Genomic DNA, 17868 nt, shown 5'->3' on the forward strand with positions numbered 1-17868 from the left:
AATTACTATTACTGTTGCAGCAAAGGAGCTCTCAAATTTGCACTATTACTTTTATCTGAAGCAGTGCAGCAGATTCATCACTAAATCTCCATTTGTAGAGGCTGGGGACTGCCACAAAGAAGACTCTGACCTTTGTGTCAGACAGAGGAAGCTGGTCTTCCCCACCTCTCAGAACAGCCTTCTTTATCTTGCTGACTCTTCTGTACATGTCGCTTGTAATCTGCCACACTGACCTTTCACCTCTGACTCCTGAGCTGAGGAGGGGAGGGAGTTACTCATGGCATTAACAGGCCTGCGACCTACTAGCTGTGAGGGAAGCATGCTAAGCACTCAGCTGCCGTGCCATTCACAAATTCAGCAGGTTCAAGGGTTAGGCTGATCCAATTCTGGTCATATCTAGACCAGTCAGACCAGAACAAATGCTACACACAATGGAAATGCTGGACCAAACACTGTCAAAACATTCAGATCTTGTTTTAAGTTCTATTAAACGCACCAGTAAAACATGCAAATTAGTGTAAGGGCTTCATTATCCAGTGATATATATATATACATGAAACAAATACTCTGTATTCGTGCATATTTGACCTTTTAGCAAATCAGCTGCATGAGTGGATGATGCCACCTATACTTTCCATTACAGTGGCCTCTATGAAGCTCCAGGATCAATTGTTTTTAGAGTTTCCGTAGAGTTTTACTGCCGACAGACCCAATCCATGGTGACACTTACATTTCCTCCAAAAATCCTACGAGAAATCATACAAACAATTGATCCTAGAGCGCTGTAGAGGCCACAGTGAGCGAAAGTAAAGTGCCTTACAAATACAAATATGAAGTTTTTAAAAAGTTCCATAATGCACTTTTAAAGTTCAGGGTTAAAAATACAACCGTCACATTTCAAATGTCAGGTCAATGTACAAATGGTGAACTAAAACTTGAACTAAAACTGTCAGAATATTTAGCCCTAGTTTTAAATCCAAATGTACAGACCAAATCAAGTGAAGTACACAGCTCCAGCCTCAGCTTTGTGTCAGGTGGTTCACCAGACACAAAGCTGTGGTGAAACCTACCAAATCCAAAAAACAAAACCAAATCTAGCACATAGTGTAACACACAAACAGACAGTTGCGGTGGTCTGTGCCCCACGCCGATAGGACACTGCCAGTTAGCCAGAGACAGCCCAGCCGAGGGCTGATCATCAATGACAGGTAATAAGCAGTTTTCAGGGTGGGATAAACAGGGATGTTGCGACTGACAGTTACTGAATAATAAAGCAGTGATTCTCAAACGGTGGTACATGTACCACTGGTGGTACTTGGAAGGCTACACAGGATTATCTGCAATTTAGACTTTATTCATTTCAATAACAGATAATTGAATGCATAAATCAGTGCTGTGATTTAGACACGGTTAACATCAAGTTTAGACACAATCTAATTAAGATATCTTTTAGTGTTGTTTTGCTTAGCTTTGATCTTGACCTCTTGCCTAGGCCTGGTGGTTGCAAGATGAAAGGTCAAGAACTTGTCTACAATACAGAACTCTTGTAACACTGAGAGCTTACACAAACATCTTGCTCTAATTATTCATATCAATCATGCATTTCTATATTTATACATGTATACATTTTACCAAATAAATTCATATAATTTCATGACGTGACACTTTACCGTTATGGACAAAGCTTCTTTCAGCGATGTTTGATTTACACTTCATGCGTTATATAAACGTGAAAGCGGGACCCTGTGGGGCCTGTTGCTTTAATTTTGTGCCGTTGTGGGTAATGTAGTCTGAAGATGTCGTTACCCAATACGTGCCTAGCGACGTTAAAACTACTGGTCCCATAATCCTTTGCGCTTTCGTTGGACAGTTCCAAACAACAATGGCGTCGTACAACGAGATGGGTGTTGCTGGTACCGGTGGTTCCGAAGAGCAAGAAGAGAAGAAAACACACACCGTGTCGTTTGGTTTTACTAAAACAGTCAACAAGTTTAAACCAGCCACTACTGACTCTGTTACTAAGAAGGAGGAGAGAGATTATCTTACCGGAATAGACCGGAATGAGTTACAAAGGTAGCATAATAATGCTAACGCTAACCACCATTCATATGTGATTGACAGCGCACGCAGATATTCAATATTCAGCACATTTGTGTGCTGCTACCATAGATATAACTACATATAAGCATGTTGATATTGGTGGTTTGTTGTTCCGCTAACCCTTTTGCCTTTTCTGTTGTTAGTACGAAGCCACAGGAGAAGCCAAAAGAACTTATTATTCCCTTGATCCAGAAGAACCGCTGGCACAAACCGGACAGTGCAGGCCAAAATGAGGCAAAGATCGGTAAAGCCGAAGCTAAGATCGAGGACAGCGACTCCATGGTGTCCCAGGCTGTGAAAGAACTGATAGAAGGTGGGAAAGTTGTGAAGAGCAGACCGCCACTTAACATTAGATTTCAACTTTGCATAGGGGCTAATGTTTTGGTAATTCTGGTTTCTTGCCTAGATTCCCGGAGGCAGTTGGATCAGTGGCAAAATGGGACCGAGTCTGACAAGAATACCAACCTCCGTATCCCCCTGCTGATGCAAAACAAAGTGCCGGATGGGTTTGAAGATGGAGATCAAGTCAATGTGGACTTGAGGCCTGAATCGGTAAGTATCTTGAGACTGGTGCCAAAACTAGCTTCAAAGGCACACAGCACTGTAGAACACATCTTTGCCAATTTGCTTGAAAAGCTGTGGATGCGCAATGCCTGACACTCTGCCCCTGTTCCCAGAAACAAAGACAAAAACAAAACCTAGTACAAACATTGCCTGATTTTCTTATTGACATTACGGTTTACTGGGCTGCTTTGTCTTAGGTTTATAGATTTTTTATAAATGTGTTAAATCGATGTATTCTCATAATTGTCCTATTTGTGTTTAAATGTTTAAAAAGGACCAGAAAGAAAAGCTTCAAAATCCACTTTTCCTGACTTTACTAAACGTGTGGTTCTGGTCCTTTGGTATGAGATTGAAATTTGACTGTGTGTGAAAGTGCTGACAGTGAGCTACATAAATTGCATATACATACACATTACACACCCAAATGCATGGACTGTGGTCTCTCAGAGCACTGTAGTGTAAAGCTTGAGTGTCAGACCGGCATCAACACTGTCCCCAGAAACCTGAAGGCAGCCAGTCTGATATGTTGTCCTGCCAGTTTTGGATGTCTCATCACTGTCACCAAAGGCCAACTCTCGATATGACTGGCAGAACATAGGAGTCAGGGAAAACTTCAGCTCATTTGGGTGCTGCAGGAGCTGCCCAGAGCTTTTCTGTAAACCGTGCCTTAAGTGGAGAAAGACGGGGGCCGAACCCTCAGAGGCCTTTAAAGCTGAAAAGCTGAGTAAGACTAGAGTCACAGCTGTCTTCTGTCTGTCCGCTGGTGCTGTGTTTTGTAACTGTTACATAAGCGGCTCATTTAGCCTCCTAAATTCTCCTGGTTTGTATTCCATGTATTAGCAGCATCACATACAACTGACAGCTTAAGCATTAGATAGATGCATACTTCAGTTTTAATCCTACCTATGTTAATCTGCATGTTTCAATATAAAAATATTTTAGTCCACAGAGGCAGATTATGAGAGTGTCCCTGTTCAAGCTTATGGACTCGCAATGCTGAAGGGGATGGGCTGGAAGCAAGGAGAGGGGATCGGCCGCACATTTAAACAGTGAGTAAATGGGGAATTTTTCTCACAATATAATTTAAGAATTAGGTCATCTAAGTTAATTTATAATGATTTGTGTAAAAAGAAATATGGTGGTTGGTGTGTTAATATGTTATTACATGGTGGTCTTCTTCTTCTTCAGAGATATAAAGCCGATTGAACACGAGCTCCGTCCAAAGGGCCTTGGCCTTGGTGCGGATCGATCAGCGATCAAAGACCTTGAACCAACCAAACATAAGCGACCTCCGAAACCTGGCGAGGAGCGGGAAAAGGAGGAGGAGTTGGTGATGGGGCCTGGAGGCTGTGTGCAGGTGCAGTCGGGAGCACACAAAGAACTCTATGGAAAGGTACAGTGCTCTCTATCTACGACCACACTGGGCTGAAAGTTCTTATTCTATTATGAATACATTTTGCTTAGAAAGCCAAGAATTGTTGTTTTTGAATAAGAAAAGCAAAAGGAATAACAGTTAAAAAATAAAACATAATAGAGGCCATTTTGAATTACATAAGCAAAATTCACTTAGCGCAACCAATTAAGGAGTCTTGTTTTGTGATGTGTAACTTTTCCCACAGATTGAAGGGGTCGATGCAGATAATGCTCGAGTTATGGTAAAGCTGGCTATAGGTGGCAAGACTGTGACCATAAGCCAGTACACTGTTAAACTGGTTGGACGCAAAGAATATGAAAAATATGGCAAAGACCTCAGTGAGTAGTGTTTTGTAATAATGTCACTAAATGGTTAGTTTTCTATTTTTCTATGAAGAAATTTCACAAACTTCTTGTTACCGGTTAGGTCGTCTCGGTAAAGCCCACAAGGAAAAGGAAAGGGAGAAGGACAGAGAGAGGCAAAAGCGAGAGGAGAGGAGCAACGCCGATGAACTCAAACATAAATCATCAGAAAAACATTCAAGCAAAGAAGAAAGGAAGAGGAAACACAGAGACTCAAGTCAAGACAGCGACAGGTACTTGAATAAACTGTTTTTGGTTGATTTATTTGTGGAAATAATCATTTTTGACATGTGTATGTGTTTAATTAATTGGGCTGCACAATATGAGGGAAAAAAATATGAAAAATATTGTGAAATGGATATTGTGTCAGCTAATATTGCAATTTGGTGATATATTGTGCAGCATAGCATTAAGATTTTTTATAGATTGTTTTTTTTATTGTCTTCAGCCATGATCTGTACTCTCTAGTGTAAGTGTTGGATGTTTCGCTTCGTGTGCAGCACTAATGATCAAAAACCTTTGTCCACAATGGAAAACTTGTGTATGATTGAGCGCTTACACAATAGTTTGCAATAATTGAAAGTAAAAATGTTCTTGCAGAGAAAAGTCTTCAATTAAGGAGCCAAAACGACCACCAGCACCACCGTCCTGGTTACAGAGAGACTTAAAAGTTCGCTTCATAGACAAAACATTTAAAGGAGGGAAGTACTACAATTCAAAGGTAATTTTACACCACATCATAAGTATTTGCAATTTGGACACATTTTGCTTTCAATATCAAATTTAGTAATAGTTTTATAAATATTGGTTCTGACTCCTTCTAGATGCGCATAGAAGACGTTCTGACACCAAGCATTTGTGTTTGTCGAACTGAAGAGGGACGGTTGCTGGATGGTGAGTTTCGTTCCTGCTTTGTCAGCGGTTTGTTGTTATACAGATGTTCAGACAATATCAGTGAGAAATAATGTTATTGAATATTTTTCCCTTTTTCAGATGTAAAACAGAACATGTTGGAAACCATTATTCCAAAAAGTGAAAATGACGCCATCATGGTGGTGCTGGGTGAACACAGAGGACAGGTGGGTACAACAGTGGCACATTGTTTAAAACTTTCAAGAAATGAATTGAAACTCCAGTTTTGTTGTTTAAAGGTTGGGCGTATTCTACAGCGGGACAAGAACAAGTGCAAGGCGATGGTACAACTGGAGCGTTACGAGGAGAAAGTGTTCACTTTGGACTATGACATAATTTGCCATTATGTTGGGGCAGCTGCCGACCACTGAACTCCAATCCCAACATGTCCAGTATTATGTTAGTATAGTCGACCACCTCCACTCGATAGGTTGTTTTTATAAAATAATGTATTCAATTTTGTAATAAATAATGCCAAAATGTTTGTAAATACAGTATCTTTTACTATAAAGAGATGCATTAATGAAATTCACATTTGTCTTGTTTATTTCAATAACTGACATGCACAGTTCATATAAAAATATATTTACAGCTGCCCCTAATATGACAAACCAGTGGATTATCTTGGTTAGCACTGACATACTTGGGAAGGACAACAAAAAAGCATTAAAACAAATTCTAAAATGAAATCTACTTTGAGTTCAACATCACTCCTTGGGAATTTGGTTTGCCGCATTAGCTCTGAGCACAGCTCCGGGGCTGGGATACGGTCGCTGCTGAAACAGTGGACCGGCCGCTGTGGTATCGGCACCTGTTTTTGCCTCATTGCGCTTTGGAAGACCAGTTGACCATGAACCCCTGGAAGAGAAAACAATGAGTGCATCCAAATTCTGAAAACAAAAGATGTATTCACCAAAGACACTACATGACAAAAGCATTAAAATGAAAATTTACCCAAAACCAAATTTAAATACCATATTTGTCTGTACTTAACGTTAATGCCGGGAAACATGAACATTTACTGCACCTTGGGGCGTCTGAATAAGCACTAGGATCCATTGGGTCCATCTCATCATCCTTTTTCCCTACAAGTGGAAAATGACACAATAAATACATTAAAAACTACAGTCAATCCTGTGTTCCTGCATACAGGGCCTCTGCTAACACAGACATTCCTGATAAAATCTAAGGTAAATGTGTGGAGGTTTAGGAGACTTTATAAAACTGAGCATTAGTTTTAAAAACTGAGATTGACAAAACTCTTTTATTTTCTACTTGGGTCCAAATATGTCCACATTCATTGTACTAATCTGTTAACCATTGATATTGGAATATATTCCTGGTAATGTTGGATCAATATTCAAAAACAATGAACAGCTTTTTTTCTTCTGCCTTATTGTCAAGGGTCAACTCTTACCTCCTCTTTTGTTTTTATTGTAGGGGGCAATGTCCTCTCGCCGGTGTCTCCTTCGGTCTCTGTCACGGTCTCTCTCACGGTCCCGATCTCGCTCTCTGTCTCGCTCCCTGTCCCTGTCTCTGTCCCGATCCCGATCTCTCTCTGATCGTTCGATCTTTTCACTCTTGTCCTCCAAATTCTCTGAAGTATAAAAAAGTGTTACATGGAATTTACACAATTTGCTTTAACATATATAAAGTTACTTGTGCTCAACATTGTGCCACACTACCTTTTATCTTCTTGAAAGGTTTAGTTATGACTGAAGATGGGTCGTTTGGGGAGAGCCAGGAAACCAACTCAGTCTCTACATTCCAGTAATACGGCAGACCACTTTGGCATATAAAAAAGGAAAAGGTTTTACTGAAATGCATTCACTTTCAACTTTCATGTTGATGTTGCATGAATAAAAATCTTACCAAGCGGGATCAAACACTTTATACCAATTTGGGGGTAAATTCTCTATTCTGGTGGCTTCATAATCAACGTTGTTGTCATCATAATCTTCAGCAATAATCTCTTCATCTGGTCCTGGAAAAAATAGGAGTTAGTGACACATACACTAAACTGGGAGGAGAAAAAGACATGAAATATTGAATCAAACAACCATGTTCTGCAGGTTTTACGATTCCTCTTTTGGCCAGACGGGCCAGTAGGGTTGCGGGGAGAGGCATCCTGGAAAACCAAAACACAGGGACACGTTTTAAGAGAAGAAAAAAACTTGATGCGCCGTCCCATCAAATGAAGAGATAATTTTGTAGTTTTAACGTGTGGACGGTGTTAGCTCTGGCTGACTGACTAACTTGGTTGACTAACTAGTGACTAACTAACTAGTATGCTTCTGTTCAAGTGGGCTGAAAAAACAACATGATATTTTCTTAAATTAACCTTTTATTCTTGGTACCACTCGGTCCTTAAGGTACAACTGCAGGATGTGTTGTTGTTAGCATGGAATACACAACAAATCGGCAATTGCAAATAGGACATAGTACAGGACAAATAATGCTATCTTACCGCTAAATATTAACCGGCAGTGTTATTTAAGTTGTATTAGAAACAGTTTTCATTCAAATCTACCTTTCAAACACTGAATAATCTTCTTTTTATTGCCACTGCCTGGCGATGTGCGACTCCCCCGGTCGCTCGCGCACGATGATGACGTAGTACTGTGACGTCGACGAAAACAAACATGGAGGAATATGCTCGAGAACCTTGGTAAGTGAGATTAATTTAAACGCATTTTTCTGCTTTTGTAAAGTCCAAAATATTGTCCTTCTGTCGTCCGAAAGAAATTGTGGAACATTGTGGGCCCGTATAGTTGAAGAAAGTGTTCTGCCAAATCCAGCATTTCTTTATTTGAGGCCAAATCCTAACTAACTTGCCAAAGAATACTAAACTAAACATTACACGTGTGATTTTTATGCAGTCCATGGAGGCTCGTGGACGATTGTGGAGGGGCCTTCACCATGGGGGTTATCGGTGGAGGAGTTTTCCAAGCAATCAAGGGCTTTCGTAATGCTCCTGCAGTAAGTGGCACAGTATGGTCAAACTATTAATTCTGTGTATTCTCTCTTGAATATTACTTCTACACTTTATATTTAACAGGGTGTTAGACATAGACTTAAAGGCAGTGCAAAGGCAGTCCGAATCAGAGCTCCACAGATTGGAGGTGAGTGTCAGTATTGTTGTCACATAGTTAAATTCAAAGCACTTGCTGACACACTGTGGCTTGGTTGATCTTAAGGCAGCTTTGCAGTTTGGGGTGGTATGTTCTCAACTATTGACTGTGGTCTGGTTCGTCTGAGAGGAAAAGAGGACCCCTGGAACTCGATTACAAGTGGAGCTCTAACGGGAGCAATCCTGGCAGCACGCAGTAAGTGAAAGCACCCATTCATAATATTGAGTTATGACATATTAAGTTTGTGTACTCATGAGTATTCTTTCCTCTAGGTGGGCCGTTGACCATGGTGGGCTCTGCCATGATGGGAGGAATCTTACTTGCTCTTATTGAAGGAGTCGGTATTCTTCTAACCAGATATACAGCGCCACAGTTTCAGAATCGTAGGTTTACCCTGATATTATAGATGTTTCATGGTGTAACAACAACAGACAATTAGGGCTGCAACTAACGATTATTTTGTAATCAATTAATCTATCGACTATTTTTATGATTAATCGATTAGTCGCTTGGCTGTGAATCGTGTAGGAAAAAAATTATTTGTTTCCATTTTTTTATCATCACATAAACGTAAACGTAAAGTAAATGTTTGTTGGAGGCTCTTGGTGCTAATTCTGCTTCTGATTGGAAGAGACACACTTGCTATAAAAACAAAGTAGGTTTTCATCAAAAATACTACATTTTCATGTAATTTTGGCTCTATTTGAGTCTTTGTGAACCAGAAAACGATTAATCTATTACTAAAATAGTTGTCGACTATTTCAATAATCGATTAGTCGTCGATTAATCGTTGTTTTAGCCCTACAGACAATGCATTTTTAGTCAAATCTTTCCTATAATCTACCACTTTATTTACTAGTGCTGAACTATATGAGATAAAATTGCAATTTTTGGATAAATGTTTTTCTTGAATAATGCAATACTAATAACCCTTTTAAAACTGTAAGACCCGTAAATCTTAGTTTGTTTTTTCCATCAAATCGCTTAAAATATACTAAATCTGAACCAAAACAAGAAAACTCCTCTATGTTGCAAGTTTCTCTTAAGATTAGAGATACAGTAAGCTCTTTGCTTATCCCTAGTGTTTGACTAAAAAGAACCTCGCAGCATGTAGTAAATGTACACAATGAATGTTTCCAAGCTTGAGCTTTTCCACAATTTTAACCTTCCATTACCAATCTACCCCCTTTGTTTTAGGCTGTGTTGGCAACTTCGCAAAATGTGTAAATCTCAAGTCAAATGAAATCCCTCAGGAATTTTGCAGTATATTGTGGCTTCTATTGATATGGATAATGCATCACTTAATATCGCAATGATAATAATTTGACATTGTATTGTGTAGTCTACAGTCCAAGAAGGAAAACGGGACATTCATCTACACAAAGCTCACAGCAGAGGGTACTAAACCTCTACAAACAATTTACAAATTTTGTCCTTTTTGCAGCTTTACCCTTTGCAGAGGATCCTGGTCAGTTACCACCAAAGGACAGAGGCCTATAGAGACAACAACAACAAGCTCAGTTCAACAAATAAGCACAGAGTGAGTCACCAAGTCACTTCATCATGTTTCAGACAACTGTAAGGCCACTGAGATAACGGTGTGCCAAAATGCTGCATTAGGTGTTGAAACTCAGGACTAACATGTAAGTGAAACGGGGGAGCGTTGAATACTGAACTGCATGTTGCTTTGCACTATACCATTTTTGTTTTGTTCTTTGGTAAATTAATTTATGTGAACTATTTAATTATGTGCATAAATGTGAGGATTAAATTAAGAAATTTAGATTTCTATGATCAAAAGTATCTTTTACATAGAAAGATTATCCATCATGTGCTACAGTGCACTTGTAGCATGATTTGTTTGTGTCATTGTGAATTAAAGATGTGATGTCATGTTTGTTCTTGTCCTATATGTCTATTTGTTTATTGAATGGTGAATAAACTATCAAATGTTTTTCGTTCATTTTAATTTGTGGACAACTCGGTATTTTCGATCACTGAGCGCCCCCTGCTGCCCCTTATCTGGGCCTTCACCCAAGAGCTGCTACTGTCCAAGGTCCTGAAAAAAAAAAAAATCCCTTGTTTTATTGTGAACTAGCCTCTCTATAGCGCACAACTTTACTAAGCCCTCCACATTTATTAACATAAACATTTTCAGACAGTGTAAACTTCAAGAGCTTTCCGCTCCTTCCCCCTGTAGATCTCCCGGTCATCCCTTTAACCGGCTCAGCTCGTTTAATCCCGCTGCCTGCCTGACACCGCGGCTTCGGGAGCGGTTTGTTTTATTATCCCTCCACGTTATGTTCCTGCGTTGATAAAGAAAAGTCATTTCAGCGGACATAACTTTGATGGGCACTGCATGTGGAGTGGATTGGTTTTCTACTGTGCGCGCGGATGCAGCATGGCCTGCAGCCCAACAGCCGCACCCGCGCTCCTCGTGGAGGTGTGAAACTGGCTGCTAAAATGGCTCATTTTTAATATGTATTTGGGCAAATATTGCCAATCCCCCAAGACGTTGATGGTGGGTTGTCAGAATCCGAAGTCATTTTGATTGCCAAATCGTGGACATGGATGGTGCAAAGAAAGGTAGGCACTTGTTGGATTCTTTCTCAGAGAACTTAGAAATAACTTTATTAGGAATATCAGCCAACTCTGGTAGACTGGTGAGGTGACTGCTGAGTTTTGCACCAGTGCTCTTCCCTTGTGCATGAGAGATATTTTACAAATGTGCACAGTATTGCATGTTGTCCTCTGTAATATCCACATGAGGTGTAGTGTCTGCAGGCTTATTGAACAGGTGTTCCTGGGCCTGTACCTGCGGATAGAGCTCAGGGCCACTGCTCTGATTTGGAACTAGGTCACATCTGGTCTTATTATATGAGGCCTTCAGCAATCTCTGTCCCTTTGTACAGTATTTTTAAAATGTGTGCTTTATCTATACACTGCAGGGGGTCTTCAACACGGGGCTTGTGAAGTTGTGACCCCATAGAAACCTCAGATTTTTATAGGCCATACACAAAGATTAACTTAATTGCCTGACAGTGTAAATCTAGTGGAGTCACTTTATTTTCCAACTCCTTGTCCTCCTATGATTATAATCATTAAAAAGTAAACTTTATAAAAACTCAATTAGGTCAACCATATCCAGCAGATTTTGACACATTTATTTGTCAAAAACCAAACACTGTTGTGATATAGGGCTTTATAAAAACAGCGTGATTTGATTTGTTAATGTGAGATTTCAGTGTAAATCAATTCAGATATACACTGATATGTCAGTCAATATCAACATCATTTGACATATTTCCTTCCTTTCCTGAAAGCTTTACAGTGAATAAAGCCAGTTGAGCCTTTATTGTCGCCTCAATTTGTTTGGTATCTGAAAATTCCCGAACCCTAACGTGGAATTTCTTTTTTCAGATCTTGCTGAGGGTGATGGAGGGAAAACAGACACCCTGGGCTCCACTGGGTCGGCCCGGAAAAGAGGAGGGGGGGCGAAGAAGGCCGTGCAGGCAAACAAGTCTGCTCTCCGAGCCCCACGCGCTCTCTGCTGCCTCACCCTCAGTAACCCCATCCGCATGGCTGCACTGGCCCTCGTGGAGTGGAAATATCCTTTTACAACTGTAAAATTCACGTTTTATATTTCCTTGCTTTGATTGATAAACTGTGCTATAAAAGTTATGTCCTTAACTGTTGTCCCCAAGCCCTTTGATATTTTTATCCTTCTTGCAATTTTTGCCAATTGTGTTGCTATGGGGATAACAAAACCATACCCAGATGATGACTCCAATGCCACCAACCACCAACTGGTGAGAGAAAATAACAAACCGTTTCATGACATATGTTTTTTTTTTCCTGAGCTGTTATTAAGTGTTGTGGTCAGCGGCAAGAAAGTTGGTTTAACCGCTGGGTCAAGTCACTATATTAGCTCATGTTCATTTAACCTCTGCCGTCTGCCACGGTGTCACACTCACCCGTCACTTCAGTCACTTTTGTGTGGACCAATGTTCAACATTCGAATGAGAACAGATGCTCTATACAGATACTCTATATTGTAGTCCAAGATTGTAAAATACTTTTACTATGAATATTCACTTTTAGTATTTCCTTTTATTATTTGTGGTCATACCGCCTTGGAAGCTAAGCAGGGAAGGGCCTGGTCAGTACTTGGATGGGAGACCGTTTGGTAACACCAGGAAGCCTAGCAAATGTAGTGAATGTGTGAGTGGTTGGTGGTGGTCGGAGGGGCCGATGGCGCAGACTGGTTGCCTCGCTTCCGTCAGTCTACCCCAGGGCAGCTGTGGCTACAATAGTAGCTTACCACCACCGAGTATGGAGTGAACGAATAGTGCAATGTAAAGCGTCTTTGAGTGTCCAGAAAAGCGCTATATAAAACCAATGCATTATTATTATTATTATTATTATTATTATTTAAACTGTACATGTGTCTAAATTTTCAATATAAAGTCTGTGCACTCAAAAATCCAAAATGCAGAGAGAAAGTTTCTGTTGAAAATCTAGCAGGAAACCCCCACTCGTGCTGCAGAATCGTTGGTTGGACAATCCCTTTATAGGATTTTGTGGAGAAGCTAAGCTGATAGTTGACCACACTAGTCCTAATGGTGACTTGTCACTTCTTAGTTATCCAATTTCTGTTTATGAGGTTGCCACAGGTACTAATAGTTGTCATGCATGTAGACTAAAGCGGATGATTATTTATGGAGTAAAATAAGGTGGCCGTGTGCTGCTGTATTAAGCTTAATGTTTTGGTTCAACAGAGCTGCTGACAGGCTTAAGCATGTGTTGGGCACTGGGTTAAGAGGTTAGGGAGGCGAACATCTTGTGATTACACCTGATATTTTTACAGAAAGGGAAAAGTGTCAGTTTTATTTTTCATCTCCAAAAGTGTGCGATACTGTGACATTTAAAAACCTCTGCGCTCGGTGACTCAGTGCACTCGTCATGCATGTGCTCTTTATCTACACAGGAACAAGTGGAGTACGTCTTCCTTGTCATCTTCACCATCGAGACCTTTACAAAAATTCTGGCTTACGGCTTAGTCATGCACCCCAGCGCCTACATTAGAAGCGGATGGAACTTGCTTGACTTTGTCATCGTCATTGTTGGGTATGTTTAGCGCTTCAAGCTGTCATAATTGCATCAGTAGTGTTTTTAACACTTGAGCCTGTATTAAAGTTGCATGTGTGTTTTTTTAGTTTGTTCAGTGTCATAGCTGAGGGAATGACGGATCATAAACCAGGTGAAGCACATCACGCTGCAGGAAAGCCAGGTGGTCTGGACGTCAAAGCCCTCAGAGCTTTCAGAGTGTTGAGACCTCTTCGCCTTGTATCAGGAGTGCCTAGTATGTATAACGTAATTTTATTTATTTAAGACGCATGTAGCATTTTGACCACTGACATAGAACAACAGTAACTCCAATCATGCTTAATTATGACATAATGGCAAACACAAATAGGTCACAATACACCGTTGCGAGTAATGATGCCGTCTGTTTAAAGATATATGATAAAAGTAACCTTTACTTACAGAACAAGTTAAAAGTCTTCTAATGGTAAATGACTTTTAGAGGTAGCCACCCTACTTACAAGTGTTCCTGTGTGTCCCCAGGTTTACAGATTGTGTTGAACTCGATTATGAAAGCCATGGTCCCTCTTCTCCACATCGGTATGCTGGTCATGTTTGTCATCATCATCTATGCCATCATCGGGCTGGAGCTGTTCATCGGCAGAATGCACAAGACCTGCTACTCCTCAGCCTCAGGTGCTTCCCCCCCATCTACAAACTACACTAAGGCCAATTCAAACTGTACCCTTACCCCTACCTCTTTCCTTTCCATGTTAACAAAGGGGTGTCCGAAATTTCTTTTGCAGCGGGGGGTCGGATAAGGGGAAGGATGAATACACCTTCAAATGGAGCAGTTTTAGACAGATATAACAATTATTACCACATAGCTTGGTTCTAAACATGTGCTCTTTTCTTTTTTTTTCCGGGCAGGCCTTATGCTCGAAGATGATCCGTCCCCGTGCGCGTTCGCAGGGAGTGGACGCTTCTGTACTAGCAACGGGACGGAATGCAGGGGGAAGTGGGAGGGTCCCAACGGTGGCATCACGAACTTCGATAATATCTTCTTCGCTATGCTGACAGTCTTTCAGTGCATCACTATGGAGGGCTGGACAGACGTTCTCTACTGGGTAAGTACAGTTCTACAGGTCAAAAGCAGTTTCACCAGGGCTTGAGAAGAACATATCTCTTTCAAATCTTTAAGGCCAATAGGGATTTTTAGCCACAACAGAGTCAACCTCTTAGAACATATTCTGAAATGCATGTGATTCTTGCATTAGCTCCTTGTATTTAGTTCATGTCTTCTCTCAATTGCACTTGTCCATAATTGTAGAGCCCTACAAGCTATAAAGTTAATGGTTGTTTTATTTCGTTTTTGTCAAAAGCATAGTATACATGAATAGATTGGACCTGTTAGTACACTGAATCGAACTGAAGTTTGTTACAAGCCCTGATGGAAAGCTACATGGAGTTAATTGTCAAATCCCTGCTATTTCTAATTGATTATTATTTGTCCGTTTGTAGATGAACGATGCCATTGGCTTCGATATACCCTGGATTTACTTTGTTTCCCTGGTCATCTTTGGCTCTTTTTTCATTATCAATCTCGTATTGGGAGTGTTGAGCGGGTGCGTGATTTCCATTTTTAATTATACGTCATACAATTTGCAAAAGACCATGTTTTCATTGAGTTTTCTTTCTATCCAGAGAGTTTTCCAAGGAAAGAGAAAAAGCTGTGGCCCGCGGTGAGCTGCAAAAAGCCCAAGAAAGCAAACAAATGGAGGAAGACATGATCGGTTACATGGACTGGCTCATCGAGGCCGAGGATGTGGACGAAGAAGGAAATAAACGTAAGATACATATTAGAATGGCAAAGTTATTGTTAAAAGCTATATCGATTTCAGGTGACATGTATTAGATAGAGTAGGTTTTGGAAATATCTTTATATTATGTTAGGTTTTGTTTGTCCATTTACACCAAAACATAATTCAGAACTTCACGCTAAAACGGTACATAATGGGAAATGAATGGGTCATTACAGGATTGAAAAAATCCTGCCATAATCATACTCTCTATTCCATATTTAGCCCTTTTTTTCTTAAGCCTTGTGATGATTATAAGTTTGTTGATTAGTTCTAATTTTGAAGGTCATATCATCATCTTTATATCATTCAGTTTTTGAAGTAGTTTTTTGTATTGGACTAAAACGACTCCTATTCAATGCCAAAGGTGCTGCAATTGCCAAGAAGAAGATGATGAAGAAGTTTGGCTGGTACAAACGCAGTGAAGACGGCGGAGGTACGTATTGTTGATCGATTGCCTTTTCCAAAACGATGCATTTTGACAGCCTGACTTTTGCGTCTTCCCACAGAGTCCGACTCAGATGACGATATCGCCTACCTCGACGACGACAATGGCTGCTGCGCTTCTCTCATGTAAGGCCACTTTTAAATGTTCCCTTATTGTTGCATTTCTTTTAAAATATCATTCATGTAATACTTTAAATTTACTTTGTGTTTTGGCAGGGCAAAGATGATGGCCAATAGCTTCTGGTAAGGCGACTTTATTTTCTCTTGAATAGCCGATACAGTACTTTTTATGAACATATTTCAAAGCACAATATGAGAGGGAAAAAAGTGCTATTCGATAACTGTCTTGAGTATTATTACAATATCTAATTTCAACAAAGTACGAACCATTAAATTAATTATTTTTTTCTTCATTTTCTGTCCAAAAAAGAATATAAAATGTACAAGCTAGGACTGAAACAAGGCTCCAATGGATCTAAATGAGGAAAGCCATGACTAAAACTGAACTTTTGTATAGTTTTAAATGTCTTTGTTTTCGGCCATGTTAGAAAATAAACATCTAAATCTCAGTCAGATGGAAGACCCCAGTAACTTTCCGATTTATTGTGGTTTCTTACAATGTGGATATCATCTAATTTGGCGATTATATTGTGCAGCCATTCTTGTTGTTTATTGAAGTGCAATAAAAGCCACACACCTCCACTATAACCACATTTATTTCCTACCGTATTGAGCGTGTTTCCCTTTCTCGTACAGTGACCAGTTGTGTCAGCTGAACCACACGATGAGGAAGAACTGTCGAGTGGCGGTGAAGACCACAAACTTCTACTGGCTGGTGCTGCTGCTGGTGTTCCTCAACACAGTGGCCAGTGCCTCGGAGCATTACGGTCAACCGAAGTGGCTCACAGAAATGCAAGGTGAGAATCTACAATTGATTTTTGAACATGCCTGTGTAGAGATGCACCGATCCAGGGTTTTTTTTTCATACCGATACCGGGTTGTGAGTATCTGCCGATATCAGTAAAGATCAATAAAGTCATATTTGTCATGATGTTGCAGATCAGTTATCAATTATATCTTGGATTAACATTGAACAAGGATCACTGGACTATTCTACACTAAATATCCTTGGGTATAGAGTTTGGGGATGCATAGGGTTCGGGAAATTCCACAGTTACCATCGAGATCCGCCATCTTTGCAGCTGTTAGCGTACATTTCCATTGATTAACATTAGCTAAAAGTGAGAAAAAAGCCGTGAAACAACTCCGTTAGCAGCTGAGTAACTGCTGGTAAATAACACACTGTGGTGTCCGAGTGTTTTAATGTGAACAATAACTCCAGTATTTTAACTTTTAAGATCTCCATTAGTTTGCAATTGCTGCTCATCCCATAATGCTTAGCGATATGACATCACATTCCCGAACTCTATAAACTAATGGAGATTTTAAAAATGTAATACTGGAGTTATTGTTCACGTTGAAAGTTAGATATATTTACCAGCAGCACCTCTGCGGAGTTTTTCCACGGCTTTTTTCCTCCACTTTTCATACTGTTTTTAGCTCATGTTGGGAAATGGAAAATGTATGCTAACAGCAGCAAACATGGCGGATCTCCATAGTAACTGTGGATTTTCCCGAACACTATGCATTATATTAATATAAACAACTCACATAAAGTGATCTAATCATTACAAATATGCTAGATCAGTTATTTCTTAAACTAAAATACACTTGGTTTCAGCAGTGGCCGATATTTTTTTTTTCCGGCCCCTTTAGTTATTTCTATCATATTTTTTGACCCAGCCTTGATTAGTTTTCATTAGCACTAGGTTTAGCATACTGATGCTAACCGCGGCATTTTGCGTGGCAATCAAAAATACATTTGTGAATGTTAAAGCTAACTCAGCGATTGAATGTTCCAGGTTCATAGCTTCAAAATGATACAGCATGCCCATATTCACTGAGATTTAGGTGGTAAAAGTTGTGTTTTTAAG

At 40.0% G+C, this 17868-nt stretch overlaps 4 protein-coding genes across 5 annotated transcripts in view; 3 read left to right on the forward strand and 1 right to left on the reverse strand.

Moving 5' to 3' along the window:
- The first annotated feature begins 1873 nt into the window (after positions 1-1873).
- gpkow (G patch domain and KOW motifs) lies at positions 1874-5854 on the forward strand. Of its 2 annotated transcripts, XM_079559078.1 has the most exons (11): positions 1874-2073; positions 2244-2413; positions 2507-2652; positions 3607-3713; positions 3853-4057; positions 4284-4416; positions 4505-4673; positions 5041-5161; positions 5265-5334; positions 5434-5519; positions 5592-5854. In XM_079559078.1, exons 1-11 carry the CDS (start codon positions 1883-1885, stop codon positions 5721-5723), a joined length of 1530 nt encoding a protein of 509 aa, XP_079415204.1. In that variant the 5' UTR covers positions 1874-1882; the 3' UTR covers positions 5724-5854. The 2 variants fall into 2 exon arrangements, with proteins under 2 accessions (XP_079415204.1, XP_079415203.1); XM_079559077.1 differs by having other exon boundaries at positions 5434-5854.
- A 49-nt stretch (positions 5855-5903) lies between these two features.
- pqbp1 (polyglutamine binding protein 1) lies at positions 5904-7979 on the reverse strand. The gene is made up of 7 exons (XM_079559079.1): positions 7883-7979; positions 7413-7480; positions 7225-7336; positions 7038-7138; positions 6770-6949; positions 6380-6437; positions 5904-6210 (listed from the first exon to the last, which is right to left on the reverse strand). Exons 2-7 carry the CDS (start codon positions 7477-7479, stop codon positions 6060-6062), a joined length of 669 nt encoding a protein of 222 aa, XP_079415205.1. The 5' UTR covers position 7480; positions 7883-7979; the 3' UTR covers positions 5904-6059.
- On the forward strand, positions 7959-10269 carry LOC306964911 (mitochondrial import inner membrane translocase subunit Tim17-B). Its single transcript, XM_079559080.1, has 6 exons — positions 7959-8020; positions 8232-8331; positions 8411-8474; positions 8550-8678; positions 8756-8866; positions 9928-10269. The coding sequence occupies exons 1-6, from the start codon at positions 7995-7997 to the stop codon at positions 9981-9983; spliced, it is 486 nt and encodes a 161-aa protein (XP_079415206.1). The 5' UTR covers positions 7959-7994; the 3' UTR covers positions 9984-10269.
- A 1600-nt stretch (positions 10270-11869) lies between these two features.
- Positions 11870-17868, forward strand: part of cacna1fa (calcium channel, voltage-dependent, L type, alpha 1F subunit a) — a 29400-nt gene continuing 23401 nt past the window's right edge. Inside the window, exons 1-12 of the mRNA XM_079558493.1 lie at positions 11870-12091; positions 12188-12292; positions 13471-13610; positions 13700-13845; positions 14112-14264; positions 14499-14695; positions 15090-15193; positions 15273-15415; positions 15795-15863; positions 15937-16000; positions 16091-16117; positions 16631-16791. Of these exons, the coding sequence (XP_079414619.1) occupies positions 12062-12091; positions 12188-12292; positions 13471-13610; positions 13700-13845; positions 14112-14264; positions 14499-14695; positions 15090-15193; positions 15273-15415; positions 15795-15863; positions 15937-16000; positions 16091-16117; positions 16631-16791 (1339 nt within the window). The 5' untranslated portion in view covers positions 11870-12061. The remainder of the gene's footprint in view (positions 12092-12187; positions 12293-13470; positions 13611-13699; positions 13846-14111; positions 14265-14498; positions 14696-15089; positions 15194-15272; positions 15416-15794; positions 15864-15936; positions 16001-16090; positions 16118-16630; positions 16792-17868) is intronic.

This window comes from Gobius niger (genome assembly GCF_951799975.1).
Source record: "Gobius niger genome assembly, chromosome: 6".
Lineage (NCBI taxonomy): Eukaryota > Metazoa > Chordata > Actinopteri > Gobiiformes > Gobiidae > Gobius > Gobius niger.